Genomic DNA, 24,568 nt, shown 5'->3' on the forward strand with positions numbered 1-24,568 from the left:
GGGCTAAGAAATTTACAGCTAGACAGTGCAAGGAGGAACAGCATACTGATGAGCTAATGCCTAATCCTGGAATGGCTCCTTGTGCTACTCCTCTCTTCCCTTCCCTGAGCTCTTCTCTACAGGGAATGCAAGAGACCGATACTAGGTCAAATTCAGACACTGCTTACATTTTAAAAAATTAATGTAAAGAGGAACCCCAGTCGGTAAAAAAAAAATCAGCAGTTAAAAATACTGTAACTGCTGCTTTTTAATTAACAGGTATTCACCAGCCCAGGGATCCAGCGCTGTCATTACCAGAGCCAGTTCTTCACCGTGCTTTGGGTCCTCAGTACCACCATCTTCACTGCAGGAAGCAGGCTGTGACTTCCCTCAAAGTCGGCTGCACACTGTGCATGCGCAAGACACGCTGCTCTTTCTGAATGGTCCCACTGTCTCCTGTGAAGTTCCCTAGAGGTTGCTGACAGGGAGGTGGGGCAGTTGATGGCTGAACTTCTTCTGCTCTTCTCACCTAGGTGAGATAAGCAGAAGTGAGAGCGGGTACCTGCCAGAAATAGGTAATCGCTCCAAGAAAAAAAAAATGACCTTAGATTGTACGCCCCTTGAGGGTTAGGGACTGATGTGAATGTATAATATATATGTAAAGCGCTGCGTAAATTGACGGCGCTGTATAAGTACCTGAAATAAATAAATAAATGGCAAAGGAAGGAGAGGGAGGAGGAGGATGAGAGGAACTTTGGATTTTAAGTGCAGTTCCACTTTAATGCTGTATTAATGTGCACCTGTTATACATGCTTGGAGTTCAGCTTCGTCATATAAATAACAAACAGATAGTTTGGCCCTGCTATGTGATATAGTATTTTCTAAGTTACAGCAAAGGATAACGAAAATAAATGCACTATCACCGTTTTCTTGCTCTGTTTTTTTTTTACACAGAGTATTAAATGCCCTTTCCATTTTAATCTTCTCTTTTTTTTTTTGCCCCAGTCTGTCTCATCTATGATACCTAAATGTAATTTGTAGACCCCTTTGCCAAAAATGAAAATGCTTCCATCATTAAATACCTATTAACATGGTGCAACACATGTGCCTGTTACAACACCCCAAATGATTCAGATCTATTAAAAAATATTTAGCCAGAATGTAGTAGAAATTACAGTTTTACTGGAAACAATCAAAATTTCTAATTACCTTATGTGATTGCTAAACTCTTTAATTAAACCCAAATATCAGACAACTTACTTGCTGCGGCCCATTTGTGCAGCTGCGTGTATTGGCAGCTGCCAGGCCTCGTCATTGCAGTAGAGGTTTGGATCGGCTCCCTTGCTCAGTAACAGCTCTGTGCATTTCTCATGGCCTTCCTGAGCGGCGATGAATAATGGAGTTGCCTTGTCCTTGGCTTGGCAGTTGACATCAGCACCTGACACATAATAGAGCTTTTAATAGAAAGGCATTTGCAAATCTTTGGAAAATTAGCTTGATGAACAAATATTGCTGTTTTAATGAGGCAGCCACGCTAAGCATATGGCAACATCAAATTTTTTTTCCAACTTTTGCATTAGTTTACTTACTAAACTGCAAAAACGAAGATTGTACATACCCATCAAACAAGGAATTAAAGGGCCAGCTAAATAAAATGCTGGTTTATGCAGGAGAGCTGCAAAATGTATTCACAAATATATACAACGTGTTTTCTGCTGTGGATTTCCCACCACTAAACAAAAGATCCATTGAAAAATAAAAACACTTTTTACAATTCCCGGGGGGGGGGGGGCTCTGCTGTACTGTTTGCCTCTGTATATCCACCGTCAGCTCTGTGCTCAAGTGTACTATTTTAGTTTTGGACATAACAGTAAGATTTAGAAGGGGGTATCCAACCTATTGCCCTCGGGCCATATGTGGCCCACTATAAGATTTTATCTGGCCCATTCTAACTTCAGTGGCAGATCTTCAGACTGTATCCTCAGACGAGGGGCAGACTGACAACTCATGGGGCCCCCGGGCAATAGGGGATCATGGGGCCCCTGTGTCCTCGCCCACACTCAAACCACACCCAAAAAAGCCTATGAAAGGTACCAGGGACACCTCATGGGGCCCCCTACTGACCCCAGGCAGTGCCCGAGTTCTCCAATGGTCAGTCCGCCCCTGCCTCAGACTTAGTGTACAGCCTGAGCATTCAGATCAGTTATTCTCTGCTACCCCCCCCCCCCCCATTCCACACACACACACCCCGCCAATCATCCCTCTGCAGACCCCAGCACAGGACTCTGATGAGCACCTTGATTCCAATGTGTAAGGTGGGCACTAATGTGAACGGGAGACTATGATATGAAAGGAAGGGGGGGCTCTGACGTGACAGGGGGTCTTTTGTTGTGATGGAGGGCTTCTGATGTGAAGTTAGCTCTTGGAGCACACTCATTCATTCAATTCTGTTTTCTTCATTACTTTATATAACTGATTTTATTCAGCCCCCGAGTATCTGTAAAATCTAAAGATGTGACCCATGTACAAAGGGGTTGGGAGAGCCCTGGTTTAGAACCTTTAGTTTCTTTTTGTTTTTTTAATATTGTAAATTTTTATTAAGAGCCAGTGCTCATTTTTATTTTTTTTCAGAACATAGTTACAACACTTTGGGTGTAAATGTTGCAATAAAAGAAAATCACCATCAGTATAAAAGAAAACAAAAACAGAAGAAATATGAACATAAATAGACAGCATGGTAATCTGCACAATACAAAGGCATATATCGACATAAACCTGCACATCGTTGGGTTACATTATTTGTCAAAGGTACGTTACCTGGAAAGGTGTCTAGATTATATAATGGGGGGGGGGGAGAGAGAGGAAGGAAGTCTACCAAAGGGAGAATGATCCCATAGCTCCCAAATAGAGCAAAAGTGACCTGAGTAGTCACCCACTAGAGCTGTAAGATATTCCATTTCCCTGATTTCAGAGATTTCTCTTAAGAAAGAAAATTTAGCGTGGGAACATTTCCGGAGTCGTGGTATCACCCTTCTAGCGGCTGTCAGTATATGCATTCCTAACCTCTTCGATTGCTTAGAGATACCCCTAAAGGGTAGCCCCAAAAGATAATGTAGGGGTAGGGTAACACTGAGTACTTGCTTCAAGACCTTTCTAATCATAGCCCAATAACCCGCAATCTGTGGACAAAACCAAAAGATGTGCCCAAGGTGCCTACTCCTCCCATGCACCTCCAGCACTCGTCAGACACACTTGGGGTAATCGCATGAAGCACTACCGGGGTCTTGTACCAATACATCAATATTCTGTATACGTTGTATACACAACGAGAGGTCTTAGCAATAGAATTCCATATCACCTGCCAACATTTGAAAGAAATTGAGCATTGGAGTTCACCCTCATCTTTTCATATAACGATGAGGACTATCAATAGGAGAATCTTTATTGAGAAGTAGTTTATATAAAGAGGTGATAAGATGTTGTTGGGAGGGACCTTTAATAGCTATCCTCTTGAAATCTGTGGGGCGATCTAGCGTTAAAGAGGACTTCAAGGAATGGAAGAAATGACGGAAATGTAAATACCTGTATCTTGCTGTATCTGTAAATATCTGTAAATACCTGTATCTTGCTGATACAAGTATTGTGGATTTCCACGCCCTAATCTCCTCAAATGACCGAATCCTGGATTGACCGGATTGATCAAATGATGGAGTTGAAATATGCCATTAATTGCCCAAGGGCTCATTTGTGGGTAGGACAAACTATCTGGGAGCTCCGGATTATATAAAACATTTAACAATGGAGAGCATACGAACAGTAACTGCTGTTTGTTTTTCTTTTAATTCTTTATTTCTGAAAACTGTCAGTAGAGAATGATAAGCAAACATAATATCACCAATACCAAGTATCATAGTATCACCAATAATGTAGTCTCAAGTACAAGTAAGCCACTAAGGCTTGCAAAGCCTAATGTAATGTCAGATGTATGAATTCCATAACCTGTTCATGGTAACCTCAACCGCTAAGAGCCAACCTACTGACCACCGCTTCTCGTGCAATGTTTTGATATTTATTGTAAAAGCTACAAACCAAATGGGAGTAAAAGAAAAAAGAGAAAAAAGCAGTAGAGAAATGGGAAGAAAAGAGGGGTTCATCTCTCCCCATCTGCTTTAGCAAGCCACAGTGTTATATCCTGGAAGTAGTAAAGTATATCCCAATTATCTTTTGGGAAGCCAAGGGTGTTTGATCCTTTTAGAAGAAATATGGCATCCAAGTCTGTCAGTACTCTTAATTTTTCATGGCTATAATCAGATTTTCCATTTGTTGGATTTCTTCAATAACAATACGCCAGAGCGTTTTTGTAGGGGGTCATGGCTGCTTTCACATTGCTGGGATGCAGGCTTTGGCCGCATTTAGAGATGTTTTACAAGGGAGTGTTTATATTTATTTTTAGACGAGGGAGTATCATGTAATAAGTACGCTGCAGAATTTTCTTCAAGAAACACACCTGTAAGAGTTTTAGTTGTGTGTTTTATCATATCCTAAAACTCAGGGAGCTTTGGACAGTCCAAGAAGATATGCAACAAGATGCTTTAGATGCTTTCTGACTTCAGGCACTTGTTAAAGACCTGCGGGAACATGTATTGAAGGCCTACAGGGGTCTTATAGCATCAAGTTGAGATCTGTTAGCCTCTCTCCTGGTACTTGCATGCTATTATTATCACAAGTACTTGTATAGCACCATCAATTTACACAAAGTTTTATAGATATATATATATATATATATATATATATTGTACGTTCACATCAGTCCCTAACCCTCAAGGGGCGTACAATCTAAGGTCCCCTAACTCACATTCATACATACACATACTAGGGCCAATTTAGGCAGGATCCAATTAACCTACCAGCATGTCTTTGGAGTGAGGGAGGAAACAAGAGTAATGGAGGCTTTATGCGCAAAAAGAATTGTCTTATCTTTTTGTGGTTGAGAGAAAGTAGTTTTTAGATCTGCTTCCCAAGGCTGTTGAATGGGAGATCTTGTGGGGTTCCTGTCTCCACTAACGAAGCATAAAGCCCAGGGGCGGACTGACAACTCATGGGGCCCCCAGACAATAGCGGATCATGGGGCCCCTGTGTCCTTGCCCAAACTCAAAAAAGCCTATGAAAAAGGTACCAGGGGCATCTCATGGGGCCCCCTGCTGACCCCGGGCCCTCGGGCAGTGCCCGAGTTTCCAAATGGTCAGTTCGCCCCTGATAAAGCCGCAATAGAAAATGCCTTTCCGGTATTCTGTCAAGACATGTTTGCTCAACATTTTTCTCAGCTTTATATATTCATCAGGTAGAGTGTACAGATAAGCCCCCATATGGGCACGACACAAGAAATCTAAACTATTTGAGAATTTATGCTCCTCTCCTTGATTTTTCATGGGGCAGTGAATAAAGGAGAAGTGTAACAACTGGAAGGTCCCGTTAGATAAGGGCATTAAATTGGGGATCATCCCAGCTATGTTTAAAGTCTACTGAGCCTAATATAGGAAACATAGGACTAGGAGAAAGAGGAGATCGGAAAACCATCCGTGCTGTCTACAACGTGGCCCCTATAAGTGGTTGTTGTTTAATGTGTGCTGGGATTGATTTGTCTGGAAGTCAAGGAAGGCCTGCTATGGGAAGCTTGCTCAAATGCAAACCGTTTCCCCACTCAACCACTCTGGTCAAATAGGTTGCCTCATGATTTTTCACCAGGTCAGGAAACACGATCCCCCTTTTTCCTTGGGGAGGGACAGGACTGACCTCCTTAGTGTCACTGGTTTACTAGCCCAGATGGACATTAGGAATCTGGTTCACAGGTCTTTCCGAAACCTGGTAGAGTTTCATTGAAAGAGTCTGGAGTAAATACAGAATTGGCATCATGGTCATTTTGATAATACTATTTTGTCCAAACCAGCTGAAAATTTCCCTGCCCCATCGCTGGAAGACAAGGTAGATAGTTCGGGTTAGAGTGCTGAAATTGGGTTCAAAAATCCAACGTAGGTTACTAGGAGCATTCATTTCCATATAGTGGATATGGGAATCTGTCCATTTGAATTTAAAATGGGTGTAAATCTAAAACTTGAGGTCAGGGGAGATCTCAATACCCATAGCCTCCAACTTGGAGTAATTCACTTTAAAGTTCAAGTGGGCTCCATATCTATTCAGCTTCCCCTGAAAATTGTGTAAAGAGATCAGGGGGGAAGTCACGAAGAATATGACACTGTCGGCATAAGCGACTAACTTATGGTCACACCATTTTGTGTGGAGGCCTTTTATGTTGGGTTGGGAACTTATGGTTCTCAGAAAAGGGTTCCAGAGTGAGTATAAATATAAGCAGTAACAACAGGCACCCCTACTGTGTCCCATTGTGTATGTGAAGGGGATCTAAAATGGCGCCACTCATTTTTACCTTAGCTGATGGAGAAGAAGACTGTACAAACAGCCATTTCTTCACCCCTTCACCCAAACCTATATGATCCAGTGTATTGTGAAGAAAAACCCGATCCACTCTCTTAAATGATTTCTCTGTGTCTGCAGATAAAAGAGTGTGTTTTGTTGTCGTTTCTGGCTGATACTCGGTTATCGCTGTCTACTGCAATGTCTGTTTTAGAGAAATTTGGCACTTTCTCTGGCCTTACAATAAATTGGGATAAATCCATAGTACGTCCATTGGACCTTTAGGGCTCTCTTCCGCCTGCAACATTACAGCCTAAGGTGGATGTACAAATTAAATACCTTGGGGTAATTGTTTCCTTTTATCCCCAGGAATATATTTCTTAAAATGTGTCACTTTTACTTCAGAAATTTAGATCCCAAGGCAAAGTGTGGCGTAAGTTGTTTCTCTGTGGATGGGCGCAGCAACCTTTTAAAAAATCATATGGATGCCCCAGTTAATGTACTATTTTCAAGCGTAATAAGCCTGCTAGAATTCAATATGAATTCTTACAACATCCAAATTATCAAGGGGCTCTGGTGGCACCAAATCCCTGGGTATACTTTTTGGCAGCCCAATTTCAACATCTTGCTGGCTGGGAAAACAATGGTTTACATAAATCCTACTATAAAATACTTTACTTCTTACTTCATAATTGTAATCCCCTGTTGGCCCTAGATGCCATTATTCCACCTTTCAATCAATTTACTTACCCCACAGTTCATTTGATATATAAGGTCTAGAAGTCCTAAAATACTATTGGGAATTTCGGGGTATACTAGATTTACACAGCTCTGTACTAAAAAAGGGTTTTATTAAATCGCCCAGTTGCAGAGATTTTCTATGTGGGAATGTGCAGGGATTACCACCTTGGTACAACTTTACTTCTGAGGGGTTCTAAAAACCAATCAACAACTTTGAATCGGTTATACCCTGGACCAGAGATGGTTTTACCAATACCTGCAATTAAGGCACGCTCTAAAGACTCAAGGCTCAACTCTGACTAAGGCCTTATTTCAAAGATATCTATTTGGCTGTTATCCAAACTGCTTCTTAAATCTCCCATCCCATGTAGGAAAAGATGGGAGGCAGACACTGAAGTAGCCCTAGGAGGCATTTGGGATCAGATACTGCAGAATGCAGAGCTGGGTTCACTATCTCCAACCCATAGCGTGACCCTGCTCTTCATTCTGTATAGGAATGATCATACTCCTGAATTTCTGTATAAGCTAGGCAGGAGAGATAATCCTGAATGTGTAAAATTTGCTCAATCTCCCGGTTCCTTTATACATCTGTTCTGGACATGTCCAAGATGATATTGCTACTGGCAGAAAGAGTTAGTTTTGTTAAATTCTGAATATGACTCTGCGTTGAATCCAGACCCTGTCCTTTGCTTATTAGGGTATATGATTTCTAATAACCTGGACCCCAACCAGGCAGTGGCTACTGCAAGATCACTTTTTTGTGGCACACAAGTTGATATCCTCTCATTGGGTTTTGCCCAACCCTCCTACCCTTGGAGATTGGATACTGGAAATGGACAAACATGTAATGTTTGAAAAATATACATATGCTCAACGTAATGCCTCTCAAAAATTAAAAAAAATAACAAAACAAAAAAATAGACGGATCACGTCCTACCTTTGCTTTATAATAGAGGTTGGGTATGTTTTGAGTAGGTTGGGATGGTTTGTTACAGAAAGTTTCAATATTCTATTGATATAATATATTGGCGATTCTGGAATATTTTTGAAATATCTGACAATATTGAATGTATTGATATTTTTATTTATTTTTTGGTGTGCTTACTTCCCTGTTTTAAAAATGTTTTTTCTATAAATAAAATCTGAAAAAAAAGTGTGTTTTGTTTGAGAAAAATGGATTGTATTGGGTATTGTCCCTACTGGGCGGGAATCGGGACTAATCTGGCTGAATGAGAGAAGGGATGCGTGGTAGAAGTTTGGAGGACAGAATCTTCATTAATATTTTTAAATCTACATTGAGTAGGGGGATAGGGTGATGTCTTGGGCACAGAGCAGGGTCCTTGCCTGCCTTCGGATTTACCGCAATGTGTGCCTGTAGTGTTACATCCGGGAGTGAATGGCTTTCCCTAAGTGAGTTACAGGCCATCACAAATTTGTGGGTCAATTGGTCCTGCAAGGACTTATCGTCTCCTAGAGTGTAGCTATCTGGACCCAGAGCATTTCCAGAGTTAATAGATTTTCTTCTGAGGTAATGGGGGTCTCTAAGTCTTGTATGATATCTGATGAGAGTTTAGCCATGCCAGAAGCTAAGATGTACTGTGTTTGCTAGGTGTTTGGTCTATTGGGAGGAGTGGGGAGCCTGTTCTGCAGTTCTCCTAAATTATAGAGAGCAGAGTAATATTCTTTGAAGGTCCAAACTATGCCAGGTAAGGTCTTAACCGTAATGTCTCCCTGCGTCTTATTTTGTGGCTTATAATTCCTCACTCTTGTATGTTTAACCAATTGAGTTCCAGAAAAAGGTTTTACCACCTTCATGACCAGGGCATTTTTTGCTTTTTGTCATTGCACCACTTTAACATGCAACACTTTACCCAAATTCAATTATTTTTTCTCACACAAATAGAGCTTTCTTTTGGAGGTATTTGCTCACCGTTTTGTTTTCATTTTATAATATATGGACAACACCCCCCCCCCCCCATTTTGAAAAGAAATATTATTTCTTACTTTATGTTATAAAACATATCCAATACTTTTTTTGTAAATCATATTCCTTGAAAGTTATAGTCTACAAACTGGTATAAGTATATTTGAAAATTGATCAATCCTGATGTACTGATGGCCTATCTAATTTCTTGAGAACCTAAAATGCCGGGACAGTACAATTAACAAACAAATGACCCCTTTTTGGAAAGTAGACAGTCTGAGGTATTTAGTAAGAGGCATGGCAAGATTTTTGAAGTTCTAATTTTTGTCCCATTATTTTTGAAGATGAAGAAATTAAATACATTTTTTTTCAACATCCTGTCATCAGTGCAGTACAGCGTCATTATATGACTGGTGCAGCGGCGATCAGAGAAACTGATTGATGACAGTATGTACAAAAAATTATTATTTTTTATGCATTTAATTTTTTTAAACTTTTTTTTACTATATATTTCTGTAAATCCTGTCATCAGAGTAGTTGTACACCATGGTCAATGGGAAAGGTGCCCACATACACAAATTGTCAGTGTATGAAGTGCTCCCATACGGTGGCAGTCATTGGGAGATCTGCCCGGTTACATTGTTCAGTGCTCAAGGAACCTCTAGCAAACACTGGAGGAACCCCAGGGTTCTACATTTCAGAATGACTGCTCTAGTGTAAAAAACATCATGTGCTTTTAAGCGGTTAAGAGACAGACTGGAACCCAACTCTAAAATCTTTTTTGTGATCTTCGAAGATTTTTTTTAAGATAGAGAGGCATTTTTAAGAATATGGAAATAGTTTATTGTCCATAGTCTGGGCACAAGTGCTCTTTAACTGGCATGACAAAGCCTGCATATTTCATTTGGCAGTTAAATTGTGGAAGCACACATGTAGAACAACCAAATCTGCTGATAAAGGTTTGTATACATGCGCACTTGAAGCACAATGCTATGTGTTTTGAAATTCTACCACTGGGAGAGCTGGTGTCACTCAAGGGAGCCATGGACTGGAATACCATCAATGCCTAATATCTAATTGTGCACAGAATCAAACACTTTGCAATGTGCTTGTTTGTATTGAACCATTCAGTACAATATATGTTTTCACCCCTGGTGCATGACGGGGTGGTTGTCAAGTGCTGAGAGTGCTCCCCATGCACTATTTTTGATGCTTGTGTGTAAACAGTCTTATTACGATGGCTGTCCCAACTGACTAATAAATTGCAAGTAGGAAAACGTCTCTCCCTAGGCACTACATACTATTCCAACTACTTTCTTTTCTGTTAAGCTCTTGAAAATCCTACCTGTGTATTTTGAAAAGTATATAAAGGCCAAACTCCCCAAAAAAACAATATCCCAAGCACTCTGACACACCACCATTTTGCCACCGACACCTGTTCCTAGGTTCACCTCTCTAAAATTCAATAGCGAAATATAAAAGGGACCAGACACAGAACATCAAGGCTTGGAGATTCCTTATCTCAAAATACACTGAACAACATTTTTTTTCAAAAGCTTTCCTTTCTGAAAAACCTTTGGTGATTATGAGTCATCCCTTCAAACTGAACACAAATATAATTTCAGAATGGCTGCATCGTGTAGAAATCTTGTGGAATATGAAGCTTGTACTGACTGTCCAGTGAGTCCACAATAGTCAGCCAGTATGGATGAATTTCAGTAGCCCTGATAGCGCTTTTCCATTGTGGCAATGTCCTGGTGAAACCTTTCACTATGTTTGTCACTGACTGCACCTAGATTTTGGGGAAAGAAGTCCAAAGGTGAATGCAGAAAATTAATCTTCAGTGACATGTTGCACTTCACGGTCTTGTATGCTGTAAGAAGTCTGTAAGCCAGCTGAATGTAGTTTGGTGCTCAATGACTCCTTGATAGTTTTTCAGGTGATTTTCCCTGGCCCTACTAACAGATCTTCGAACCGCTTGTCATTGATGATGTATTTTATCTGTCGACCAACAAAATTGCCTTCTTTAATCTTGGCAACAGTTATTCTTGGAAACATTTGCCTCAAATAACAAAACCTTCATCTTCCATCGCTTTCACAAAATTTTCATTATAGGTCTGAGTTTTATATGAAGGGGAGACAAAGATATCTTTGTTGGGTCAACAAGTGATTCACGTGCCACATTTTTCTGTCCTGGAACTCAATTCATTAGAAATGGCCATTGCTTTTTTAATTGTAATGTAACTCTCTTGCACGGCCCATTTTCTTATGTAATAACAGTACTTGATATAACCGAGCTTCATTCTAAGCAGCAAAGCTACTACTTGCGGATCTCCACAGACATTCCAGTTGTACTTGGCGTACTGGATGTGCTTTAACAGCAGTTCCATGTTTTCATATGTGCGGCATAGCCAATAGGTATTGCAAACTGTAAAAACATAAGATTTCTATAAAATAGTATGAATAGGTTAATTACAAGGTTATTTTCGTAATTTGCAACCAAAATTTTATACACCAAAAAGTATTCTAAAAGACGAATCTTTGTCACTGTGGCGTAACATAAAAATAAACCCTGAAGGAGTCTTATGCCTGTTTATATTGAAAGAGGGTAATGGTATATTATCCTGCAAGAGTTGTGGCACTACTTATATTTGATGCATGTGATCACGAGTAGTTTGATGTGGATTAACATGGAATGGTTGTGAAGTTTCATTATCCATGAGAGGGTAATGGTATTTAATTATATTTGATTGGTGACACTGTTTTTGGATTTTTGCACTAATCACAAGTTGAAGCGTTGGTTTCTCAGGAGTGTGGGTTTAGGAGGAATCACTTTAAGTGTCAGGAGTGTTTTTGTTTTGTTTTAAAGATAATGCACTATATTTAGTTTATTTTTTTTGAGGTATCTTGGATTGAAAAGCTACGAACTGGATTGATTTTCAACACTTGGAAGAGTACTTTGTGTGGACTTTTGCCTGGACACTTATACATACATATACAATATTATAATAATTGTATTATTTTATGTATGAGGGTAGATGATGGGAGTGTGCTAGAGGGATTACAGAAAAGGTCTTATTTTATTTTATTTTGCACTTTCAAGGGTGAGAGTGGAACTTTTTTGTAGGGATATATAGAGTTTATATATTTGTATTTATAAAATAAATTGCCTTATAATTAAAATGTCTTTGAAGAGCACACGTCAAGGATGTTTGTGCTACACTGCTGTGTGTAGTGTTTCGAATACTTAAGCATGCACCCCTGTGAGGGCCATGTTTGCCCACATGGGGATGTACATGTGTTCCATACATCCCCATATAGGCAGTACATTCATGTCAACTGGGACACAGCCACTGCTCCCAATCTGACAGCCATGCAAGAGCAAGGCCCCGATCGCACACTGTCTAGGCTTGGGGCCAAGCACCCGCACAGCTGTCAATATGGGAGCAGCGGCTGTGTCCATGCAGCTGCTGCATGCCAACTTGCATCAATGGGACTGCCTTCATAGGGATGCACGGAACATCTGTGTATCCCCGTGTCCTTGCACGGGTGTACGCTTACGTACGTTTGTGTGAACGAGGCCTTAAAATATATCTAAACCCAAGAACAAAAATGTTATATCAGTACTGAGTCAAGGTCATCCAGCTCCCTGGGAGAAGATGCCAAACGGCATGAACCTCCTCTGTAATGTGTATGCCCAATCACTTTACTCACCCGATAATTGCGCCGAGTCATCATAAGTTACCCACATATCCTCCTACAGGAGTCCCAAGTCCATTTTTCAATTTTGTTTTCAGGTTCAATAATGAAGAGAATCTTGTTTTCATTTTTTTTTTAATTAATCACAGATTCAATCCCATACCCCACCCTAATTTTTTGGTTGTTCCAAAATAATGCACACTTGTCATCGCAACACTTCAGACTTTATGGGATTTAAATTGTCCACACCCATATTTTCCCAATCTGATAAAACCATTTTGGATGGTGTGGCTAAGTGGTTAGCACTTCCACCTGGCAGCACTAAGGTTGTCGGTTCAAAACACAACCATGGCACCACCTGCCTGGAGTTTGCATGTTCTCCCTGTGCCTGCGTGGGTTTCTGCTGGTTACTTTGGTTTCCTCGAACATACCAGAGACATGCTGGTAGGTTAATTTGCTCCTGCTATGTGTATGTATGAATGCGAGTTAGAGATCTCAGATTGTGAGCTCCTTCAGGACAGGCACTGATGTGAATCTACAATATATACAGTATGTAAAGCACTACGTAAATTGACAGTGCTATATAAGTAATTGTAATAAATAAATGTATTTTCAATTAAAATAAAATCGGGTTAAATCGGGTCTCCTATCCCTTTATTGGCACAAAATACTCTTCCACACAACACGTAATCATCAGCACTTATAGTGCCTTGAAAAAGTATTCATACCCCTTGAAATTTTCCACATTTTGTTATGCTACAACCAAAAACTTAAAATGTATTTTATTGGGATTGTATGTGATAGACCAAAACAGAGTGGCACATAATTGTGAAGTGGAAGGAAAATGATAAATCGTTTTCAAAATTTCTCAATTGGATTTAGGTCTGGACTTTGACTGGGCCATTCTACAACATGAATATGCTTTGATGTAAACCATTCCATTGTAGCTCTGGCTGGATATTTAAGTTCGTTGCCCTGCTGGAAGGTGAATCTCCGCCCCAGTCTCAAGTCGTTTGCAGACTCTAAAGGGTTTTCTTCTAAGATATCCCTGTATTTGGCTCAATCCATCTTCCCATCAACTCTGATCAGCTTCCCTGTCCCTGCTGAAGAAAAGCATCCCCACAACATGATGCTGCCACCACCATGTTTCACGGTGGGGATGATGTGTTCAGGGTGATGAGCAGTGTTAGTTTTCTGCCACACATAGCATTTTGCTTTTAGGCCAAAAAGTTCAATTTTGGTCTCATCTGACCAGAGCACCTTCTTTCATACGTTTGCTGTGTCCCCCACATGGCTTCTCGCAAACTGCAAACAGGACTTCCTTTGGCTTTCTTTCAACAATGGCTTTCTTCTTGCCATTCTTCCATAAAGGCCAGATTTGTGGAGTGCATGACTAATAGTTGTCCTGCGGACAGATTCTCCCACCTGAGCTGTGGATCTCTGCAGCTCCTTCAGAGTTACCATGGGCTTCTTTGGTGCTTCTCTGATTAATGCTCTCAGTCAATTTAGTTGGATGGCCATGTCTTGGTAGGTTTGCAGTTGTGCCATACTCTACCCATTTTTGGATGATGGATTGAACAGTGCTCCGTGAATGATAACCTAACCCTGCTTTAAACTTCTCCACAACTTTATCCCTGACCTGTCTGGTGTGTTCATTTTCCTTCATGATGCTGTTTGTTCACTAATGTTCTCTAACAAACCTCTGAGGGTTTTACAGAACAGCTGTATTTATACTGAGATTACATGACACACAGGTGGACTCTATTTACTAGTTAGGTGACTTCTAAAGGCAATTGGTTCCAATAGATTTTAGTTAGGGGTATCAGAGTAAAGGGGCTGAATACAAATGCATGCCACACTTTCCACATATTTGTAAAAAATTTTGAAAACCATTTATCATTTTCCTTCCACTTCACAATTATGTGCTACTTTGTGTTGGTCTATCACATAAAATCCCAATAAAATACATTTACGCTTTGGTTGTAACATGACAAAATGTGGAAAATTTCAAAAGCTATGAATACTTTTTCAAGGCACTATAAGTTCCATATACTGTTGTTATTTTATTGTAATAAATATCTATGTAGTGATAAAAATAGCAGTGTTCACAGTATTATGCATTCTGTTTCTAAAACGGAATGAGAGTGTGGAACCCCAGCAGGGGTGACATTCTATATTGCTGAAAACCTAATTTAGGGGAAAAAAGTCCCTGCGGGGATGTATATACCACATACTGACACCTCCTGTTGTTCTTGGCCCAATACGCGGTGCTGTGTCATCAGCCAAGTACTGGGGTATAAAAAGATTTCTCATTCAATATCCATTATCTTTATTTATAAAAGTTTCTCGTGCACAATAAACAGGTAATAGAGAGGATTTAGCCACATCAAACCCCGGCAGCATCCAGAACAAACGCGGTGAACACAGCAGCATTTCAATGTGGAGAAATCAGCTCTTTTTAATCTCCTGATAAATGATGGATGATCTAAGCAAACCCAGCAAGCGCAGCATATGTGGAGAGGTATGACTACAAGTATGATTGAAAGGAGTTTCACAAGCAAGCTTGCACCGGCAGAAGCTAATGCAAACCTACAGAGATTGAATTATGCTGCTTGCATTCAAATATTAGCGGCTGTGATAAGTGCTGGAGTGAAATGATGCATTTCACGAAAATATCGAGGATGACATATGAATAGTTGAGCATATCTTGCTGTTATAAGGGAATGTATTACATAAATGAGTAGCAGCTGCCAATTCTAATCCAATCCTAAAGACATTTCTATATACAAATATCACATCACTGCAATTCCTCCCAACATTGGAAAGGTTACGACCACCCACAAGGCTGCTGTCCAGATCATTCACTTGCTAGCTTCTTGTGTCTCCTAAGGACTATGGTGTAGATATATTCCCATCAGAATTCCCCTATCTACTCTCCAAATTAATTTGCTATAAAGTAAAATACATAAAGGATTCGGAATGTTTTTGCTGTGACCCATGCCAGCGATGGTAACATAAATTATGCAGGAAAATATCAATACTGGAATCTGCAATATAAAGAAGCCAACAAATGGCTTAACCCACTGATGTCCAATGGAAACTGAATATCAAGTTGCAAAAATCAGACATTAACCACCTCCCGTCTGGTCGTTGCATATAAACGGTCGGACGGTGGCAGTGCAGGGTCGGGTGGTCATTTATAAATGGCCTCCCCGCACCCTGCTTGTGCGCTCCCTGGGAGCGCACAGCACCGCGATCCGAACACCGATCGTCGGACGGAACCTCTGTACGAGGTCCCGATCATGTGATCACTGATTGGCCAATCAGTGATCACATGCAGAGTAGCAAGCAAGATCTCACTTGTGACATCATTGCTTACTACGTGTGAAATCTGTGAATGATCACAGAGGTCACATGGTACAAGGCTATTCACAACAGCCTTGTACCATGTGACAAATCACAGCTCACACAGTAGTTCTCAATGGCTGCAAGAATGCAGCCAGAGAGAATGAGAAATTATTGCTTTTACATCCTTTATGGGTGTAAAAGCAATCAGTGTAAAAAAAAATCTTCATCACCCCCCACAAGTAGTACAGTGTCACCATGGTAAAACTATACTGCTACGGTGAGAGTATGTAAAAAAAAATAAATAAATAAAAAATAATATAAAAAATAAATTTAAAAAATGTTAAAAATGTTTTTAAAAAATTATAATTTTTGGTTATAAACTAATTTGGGTTATTTTTTGTATTACTAAAAATATAACGGAATACATTTTGGCCAAGATTATGATGAAATATGATTTATTTGCAAACTTTTATAAGAAAAACACTTTTTTTCTAAATTTTTGGACTTTTTAATTTACATAGCAAAAAAAAAATTAAAATCCCAGTGGTGAATAAATACCACCAAAATAAAGCTTTATCTGTCTCAAAAAAATGCTAATAAATTCATATGGGTACAGTGTTGCATGACCGCGCAATTGTCATTCAAAGTGTGATAGCGCTGAAAGCTGAAAATTGGCCTGGACAGGAAGGGGGTAAAAGTGTCCGGACAGGAAGTGGTTAAAAAGGTACATTCCATAAATATTGGAGCTCTCTGCGGCAACGTGTGTTTCTTTGTGCAGTGACATAATCTGTACTTCTTTTGGGCAACGCAATTCACCACATGCCAGGGGTGTAGATAAGGGGGGGGGATATGGGGGTCCAAACAGATAGGCTACTGCGGCAACTTGTGTTTCTTTGCGCAGTGACATAATCTGTACTTCATTTGGGCAACAAAATTCACCACATCCCAGGGGTGTAGATAAGAGGGGGGAATATGGGGGTCCAAACAGATAGGCTATTGTAGTCCAGCTGATGACCCCTTTATGGTGGGAGCTGCAGAGCTCAAGCACCTTCTTGGTTACGCCACAGTTAAAGTTAACATAAATTGTGCAAACTCATATAAACATAATAGTCCATAAACAGATTCAAATGTGATAGTTCAATCAAAATATGAAATATAAAGTGCTTAAATGGTAAAAATCAATAAAGTGATTGAATGGTGAAAAATCAATACGATGTGCTCTGGATAAATGAAGTCTATTTAAAAAAACACAGTTCTCCACCTTGACATAGTGTTCCTCCACCTAAAAATATATATGGATGGCTGCTCACCTCCTACCGTGGACCCATAAATGAATACAGGTCAACCAAGCATGGTAATTCCAAAAAGATGCTCAGAGATGGCAGCAGAGAGCTGATGACAGGCACCCCTTCAATGACAGTATAAACGGGACTCTTCTCAGCTTAGCTCCACATTTAGAAAGAACAGAGGACATCTCCCATAGTGTAATACTGTTTTAATTTCACATAAAATAGTTCCAGAGTGTCACTCACATGATAGAAGCAGTAACAGATCGATTTGTAATTTAAAACTCCCGCTCCGTAAAAAGACGGCAATGACATCACTAGGCTCCGCCCCCACGTGTTACGCCACCAACCACGTGGCTTTGTCAGGGAAAAAACATGTCAGGGCTCTGTCCTTGGCAGAGGTGTTAGGAGACCTGGCACCCTGCCAGTGCCTTGCATGGCCGCAGAAGTTCACATCAGCTCAAATTTGGCGACCAAACGGCCTTTATAAGGAAGCCCTGCACTACTCTCAGGTGCTGATTGATCTCTGGCTCCCTAGTACCTTCGTTCCCTTGCTATCCTGACTTGTGATTTGCTGTTAACGACTCGGCTTGCTCCTGGACCTGTCTGCTCTGTTTAACCCCGACCTGACCCCAGCTTGTCTAAAGGATCTCCTCTCCTGCTCTCTGTGTATGATCTCAGCTATCCCTTTTGACTATGTCTGCTCCGATCCCCACCTGGCATCTGACCTTGGCTCAAACTGGTTATCCTGTGATCCTCTGTTCACTGGAAGACCTGCATACCTCGCACAGACACCCCCTGATTGCAGACCCCATCTCAGCGCATCAGCCGTGCTCCTGGGTGGACCACCAAACAAGCACTCACACAGGCAACCTGTGCTACTCTGGGCCTGACTCCTGCTGTCCCACCTTCAGGGGATTCTGGAACCTAGCCGCAAGGGAAGCCCTCTCTCCATTGGCCTCTGTCACCAGGTACGTGATAGTTAAAGTTACTCCTCCTCCCCAGCAAAGATATTGACAGGCCGTTGGGTGAAATAAGAGGGATGACTTTGGTTGCATCAGTGTCCAGGCGACCCTGCCCACTGAACCTGCCACTTGAGGGGAGAGAGGGAGGAGGAAGTGTGGCTTGGAACTTCCTCCAACCCATGGAAACCATTGCCAGGCAGAGAACTGGATGAGAGAAAAAAAAATATGGGAAGCTGAGGAAATCATCCAACGAGAGACACAAGAAAGCTGTGTATGTGTGGGGAGGCAGGAAAGGGGATGGTGGGTGGAATGGCTCCACACTGCACCCCCGACATCCTGCTCTTCCCTCTGATTGTCACAGACCACCAACAGGAAAAATCTGGGGACTTTGGCCCACCTTGCTGCCCCCCTTCCGCTAGACCAGCAACTTCGTGTCAGGCAGCAGAGAGGGTTGGGACAGATCACCTTCAAAATCACATTTGCAAATCATGCGTCTAGTAGGAGGTCTTTGGTCACCCTTATTTGTATTAAAACCAGCTTGTGGTTGAAGGAACCTTGCTGTCCCCAGTACAGCTCTGCCCAGAACACCTTGGGAGTATCCCCTCTCTAGAGGTTTGTACGTGTCTGTTACGCCTTCGCTTGTGGAACATTAACTAAAGTGGTTTTAATCTCTGAAATGAAAAATGAACAAAGCATATCCTTCTATAGAGTGCACTTGCCTTCAATCCAAAGCAACTAATGTGATTTGTGTCTCCTTCCTCATTTCTCTGCTATCTGAATGGGTCACTAATTACAGGTGATGTTGACACTAAGGGATCCAGGGGGATGAAGGACGGGAGGTCCTGCACACTGCCTATGATTGATAGCCTTGGCGGTGCAAGTTTCCCTATAACACTATGTAGCGGGAGGCCAATCCATTCCCACCACTCAGGTCTCAGATTACACTCAGTTCACCTTTTATGTGGCGCAATGTGTGACATCAGATCCCCTGCCCGCTGAAACTTAAATGCTGTGTAAATTCTGTAGAGGAGAAAGGACTGCAGATAAACAGGTACGGCTTATGTAGAAGGATTTGTTCCATCTCTGTGTATTACCTGAGGCTAGTCACTTTACTGGGTATATGTAAGGTATTAAAACCACCTTAAAGCATGTTTTGTGGGTACAAAGGCTGTGGCATATGATGCATTGCAACACCACAACTCTCCATGGTGCGCACAGTGTGCCACCTCATTAATCTCCCCAAGACTGGACCCCAGGGAAAAGAAAAAGTTACCTGTAGCCCTGCTGCATGCACAATTATATTAATTTACTTCAAAATCTCTCTGCTTCAAAATCGAGTCCCGGGTGGTAATTCCCCGCTGGCACCTGGCGATCGTCGAGTATCACTGTTGGGGGAGAGGTCTGTATGTAAACAATACAGATATCCCCCCTGTCAGCTCCTGCACACTGCTTTGGATTGCTCTGCATAGCAGACACTGGAAAACAGCACACCGTTAACCCTTTGATCGCCCCAGATGTTAACCCCTTCCTGCCCAGTGTCATTAGTACAGTGCAGGTGCTTTTTATTAGCACTGATCACTGTATTAATGTCACTGGGGAAGTCAGTCCCCCCCCCCAGTGTGAGAATGCCCGCCACAGTCCCGCTATTAGTCGCTGATCGCTGCCATTACTAGTATTAAAAAAAACAATTCCAGTATATATACCGCCATTTGTAGATGCTATAACTTTCACGTAAACTAGTGGCGCTCCGAAATGAAAATTCTGGTGCCGAAACAGAAAAATCATAATGCATGTGGCCGAAAAACAAACCGAAACCGAAATGTCTGCATATGTGGAAGTGGGGAGGCTTCAATTTTTTTTTATATACTGGACATGTTTAATAGCCAAAAAGTAAAAAATATTGTTTTTTTTCTCAAAATTGTCGGTCTTTTTTTTTATAGCGCAAAAAATAAAAAACACATAGGTGATCAAATACCACAGAAAGAAAGCTCCATTTGTGGAAAAAAGGGACATAAATTTCATTTGTGTGCAGTGTTGCATGACTGCGCAATTGCCAAATAAAGTAAAGCAGCGCTGTATTGCAAAAAATGGCCTGGTCAGGAAGGGAGGTAAATCTGTTGACGAACAAGTGGTTAATGGCCACATAGCTAGCAAAAATCACAATATACATAGTTACGCTTACAGTAAGGTGCACAGTATTCCAGTTCAAAAGGAAGAACGAAATCAAACTGTACATTCTGATCACATGCTAAATTGATATTCTAGTTGTATGCAAATATCCCCGTTAGCAAATAAGCCCCCTAATCTGGACTCTCAGCCTCTCGGCCTTATCTCAGTTTGCTCTGAGCCCAGGAATAATGGTGATGCGCACCTGGATGGCAGCCACGTAGTTTCAACAATGCTGATCAATAAAATACATAGCAATTTTTTGTGTCAACAGAATAAGAGTGCGAACGTTCACTCGTGCGCAAATTGCCAAAGTGTTTATGAAGAACAGAGGTTTGGCTGGCTCGCAGGGCGGCGTGCCCTCCGCGCGCTGCCCAATTGTTAATTATACAGGCCAGCTGGTTTTGAAAAATGGGAGTTTTTCCCAGGAATAGGAAACATGGCTTCTGCGCGGACGATATTCAAAACAATTCAGCGTCCTTATGGTTCCGTTTTAATCTTTATTCGGGGATAATAAGTTTTACACATGACAGTGTTATAACTCATGCTCATAAATGGAGCCTTAAAGGAGCATGACAGTGAAATATGACTTCATGTATGAGCAATATATTGCATGTAGAGATCTGGGTAATCTGCAAATTGAAAGCATTAACTTGCCATGGGAATGCTTTATTGGAAAGGAGTTGACGGGGGAATACACACAACATTCAGCACAATTAGGATCATACAATATATATTTTGTAGACGGGTGTTCACATGAATATGTATTTATGTAAATTAGCAAATTAGCAGACAAAGAGGATTTTCATTTATGTACAACCTAAAGTACCTTTATAACCGCGTTAATGGTGCCACCTGTAACCATAAACCATTTTGGATGTATAGTTTGCAACGCCTTAACATAAAATATGTATGAAATGCAAATACAGCGAAAGCAAATCACTGCATGTATGGATCCTAAAAAGCCATTCCAGGCAACAGGTGATCTCATTCAGTGAGCTAACACTATCTAGTAAATACAGCAACTATGCAATAGTCTGAAAACATACTTTATTTTCCTTATGGGAACACGGTTTCAAAATGAAAAGATTTTCACTCCTTCCTTTTTGAAGAAAATTAATGATATCAAATTTATAATTCGGCACTTACAGTATATTATATTGATGGAGAGCTTGCAAAATATTTGGTTTTTATGATTAATCATAAATATTAAAATGTTTGAATGGTCGCCTTAAGCCGATGATATTTATTTCTTCAGTAATAAAATGTATTTTAATAGTATCTGTATTTTAATAGAATCTGTGTGTATTTAGTTTGATTTATAAGTTGGTAATATTGTTACATATGTAGATTAATGATTATACATTATTGTAATGTTGTAAAGATACGTTCTTAATTTATATTATCATTTAAATGAGTAGCTGATGTTACATCACCAGCTTATTATGGACATCACATATGTACCTGTCAATCAAACGGCCAGATATGTAGCGTCCCCTCCCTTCTATGAAATTGCTCTGCTAAGCAGTATTGATTTCCATATAAGTTCCCAAGATCACAAGTTATGACGCTTACTTGCTTTATAAAATCACCTTAACCTCCCCAGCGGCCTGATTATGTCCATATTTCTGTGCTCAAAGTGGTACATTTTTTTGCATGGAAATATGTATTTTTTTTATTGTAGGCCTGTAATTTTTAGGAATAACTCACTGAAATCTGTCCGAACAAGAGTCTAGTAAACATCCCGGGTAGGATAAAACTTGAAACACGAAATCATACATTATAATTTAATAAATAATGATAAAAAATAATAATAATATAATAATACATTTAATTCAATAATATAATCAAACCAAAAACACTGAAATTTGAAATATAGCGCCAAGTTCGCACATCACTGAGGAAAGTCGCAAAATCGTTTTCAGTGTCTGATGACGAATTTCCCCCACGAATCATTATCACTCAATTCTGCAAGTGGTTCTAATTTACTATCGCTGTTCTCTAGCTGGTCTAAAACCGCTTTTGACCTAAAGGGACGCTTTTTGGACGCCATGGACATTTCTCAGTTTCCAGGCAGAAAGAACAGTAAAAATGCAGGCAGGGCGCAGGACAAAGCACTCGGGACAAAATGTATGTGAAATGGTTTGATACAGGAATGTTATACTATGTGATTTTAGTGAATGTCACTTTTTGTCATTTTCAAATTTCCTGCCGTTCCGTCCCCCGTACGTCCCGACGCTCGCAGGGGACGGAACCCAGATGACTGATGCCGGCATCAGCCGGAGGACAATACATGGGACACTGCAGGAGGGACATCGCGGGAGCGCAGGACAAGGTAAGTGATCGAGGGATCCCGGAGCAGCACTGCAGGGTATTCCTGAGTGTAGCTCGGGGTTACCGCTTGTGGTACTGAAACTTTACCCCGAGCTACACTCGGGAATACCTCCAGGGAGGTTAAGGGACAGTCTAAATTGGACACACAGGCTCACATTCATACACAATCACACACACACACGTCTGTCCAAACAGACACGCATAAGAACATTCTGAGAAGCTGGAACAGATGCGTTCTGTAAGACAAGAAATAGTCATTAACGTCACTTCCTTCTTCTTGCTCGGACTCAGCTACGTTGAACAAGACAAGACCACATGAAGGACAAACATGCACATGGCCAGACAGCCATGACAATAATGGTGACTTATCTCTAAACTTCTGCTTGATATTTCTGGTTTTATCTACATGGAACTGTTCATGATACGCTTTACATTGTTATTTTAAGCCATTGTGTGATAGAATAAAACCACACTTTACTTTTTATTTCAACGGCTCTTTCATTCATAATCGCCTCAAGACACTAAAGAAGTATTATATGTGTCAAAAATCCAACACTTTTCTATTTCTGTTTTTTGGTGTGGTGGTGGATTGCTGCCTTTAGTTTGAGTTACTGTTGATGTTATACCAATGTTTTAGTCATTTATGTGCCATTGATAGCCCCTGCGCGGGCACATTTTTGCTTTGTTGGTGTTAGAGCACGGTTTTCTTTATTTTTTTTATGTGCAATTGATGGCCTCTGCGTGGGCGTGTCTTGTTGCTCCTGTTTTTTTTAAATGTTTATAAACTAATAAAAATCATTGAAATACAAAATGAAAAGATTTTCATGTAAAAAAACAGACGTTAAAAAATAAATCCAGTTATGGGTATTTTATATATAGATACATTGGTCCAGCTTGGACCAATGTAACTATGTACGAGGTGTGAAAAAAAAAACTGTTTGTGCAGGAGCATTGTCGTGGTGGAGAATCAATTTATCAGGCCTGAGCTCCCTCTGAGCAGATTCCCCTAACCTTTTCAGAATTTCCAAGTAACAATGTTGGTTGACCGCTTTACCATGTTCTATGAACTTGTAATGAACTATCCCTTTGTGATAAAAAAAAAAAAAAACCCACACGAGCATGAGTTCGTACTCTGTCCACGTTTGCATCTGTCCTTTGCATTTTTGGCTGTCCACTTCTTGCATCAACATGGACACCTTCCTGCCCCTTCTTAAACTGCCCATGCCATTCAAATACACTTGCTTTCTTCATGGCATGTTCACCATAAGCCCATTTCCCTTATTTTATTTATTTCAGGTACTTATATAGCGCCATCAATTTGCACAGCGCTTTACATATATATTGTACATTCACATCAGTCCCTAACCCTCAACGGGCGTACAATCTAAGGTCCCTAACTCACATTCATACATACACATACTAGGGCCAATTTAGACAGGATCCAATTAACCTACCAGCATGTCTTTGGAATGTGGGAGGAAATCAACACAGGCACAGGGAGAACATGCAAACTCTAGGCAGGTGGTGCCGTGGTTGGGATTCGAATCAACAACCCTAGTGTTGCCAGGTGGAAGTGCTAAACCATTTATAGACTGTGCTGTGAATTTTTGCCAATTTTCACACAATATTTGATGTTAATTCGCTGCTCCTGATTCCGGTCACTCATTTTCCACCAACAGTGCAACACACACGTGGTA

At 40.7% G+C, this 24,568-nt stretch overlaps 1 protein-coding gene across 3 annotated transcripts in view; it reads right to left on the reverse strand.

Annotated features, from left to right (window-relative positions):
* The window catches only part of ASB3 (ankyrin repeat and SOCS box containing 3), a 279,122-nt gene that overhangs the window by 116,986 nt on the left and 137,568 nt on the right, over positions 1-24,568 (reverse strand). For all 3 annotated transcript variants that reach the window (XM_089676464.1, XM_089676462.1, XM_089676463.1), the window contains exon 6: positions 1,240-1,417. In XM_089676464.1, the coding sequence (XP_089532590.1) occupies positions 1,240-1,417 (178 nt within the window). The remainder of the gene's footprint in view (positions 1-1,239; positions 1,418-24,568) is intronic.

Source organism: Staurois parvus, unplaced genomic scaffold (assembly GCF_062004578.1).
Source record: "Staurois parvus isolate SC_StPar_1 unplaced genomic scaffold, SC_StPar_1.0 ptg000169l, whole genome shotgun sequence".
NCBI classification, from domain to species: domain Eukaryota; kingdom Metazoa; phylum Chordata; class Amphibia; order Anura; family Ranidae; genus Staurois; species Staurois parvus.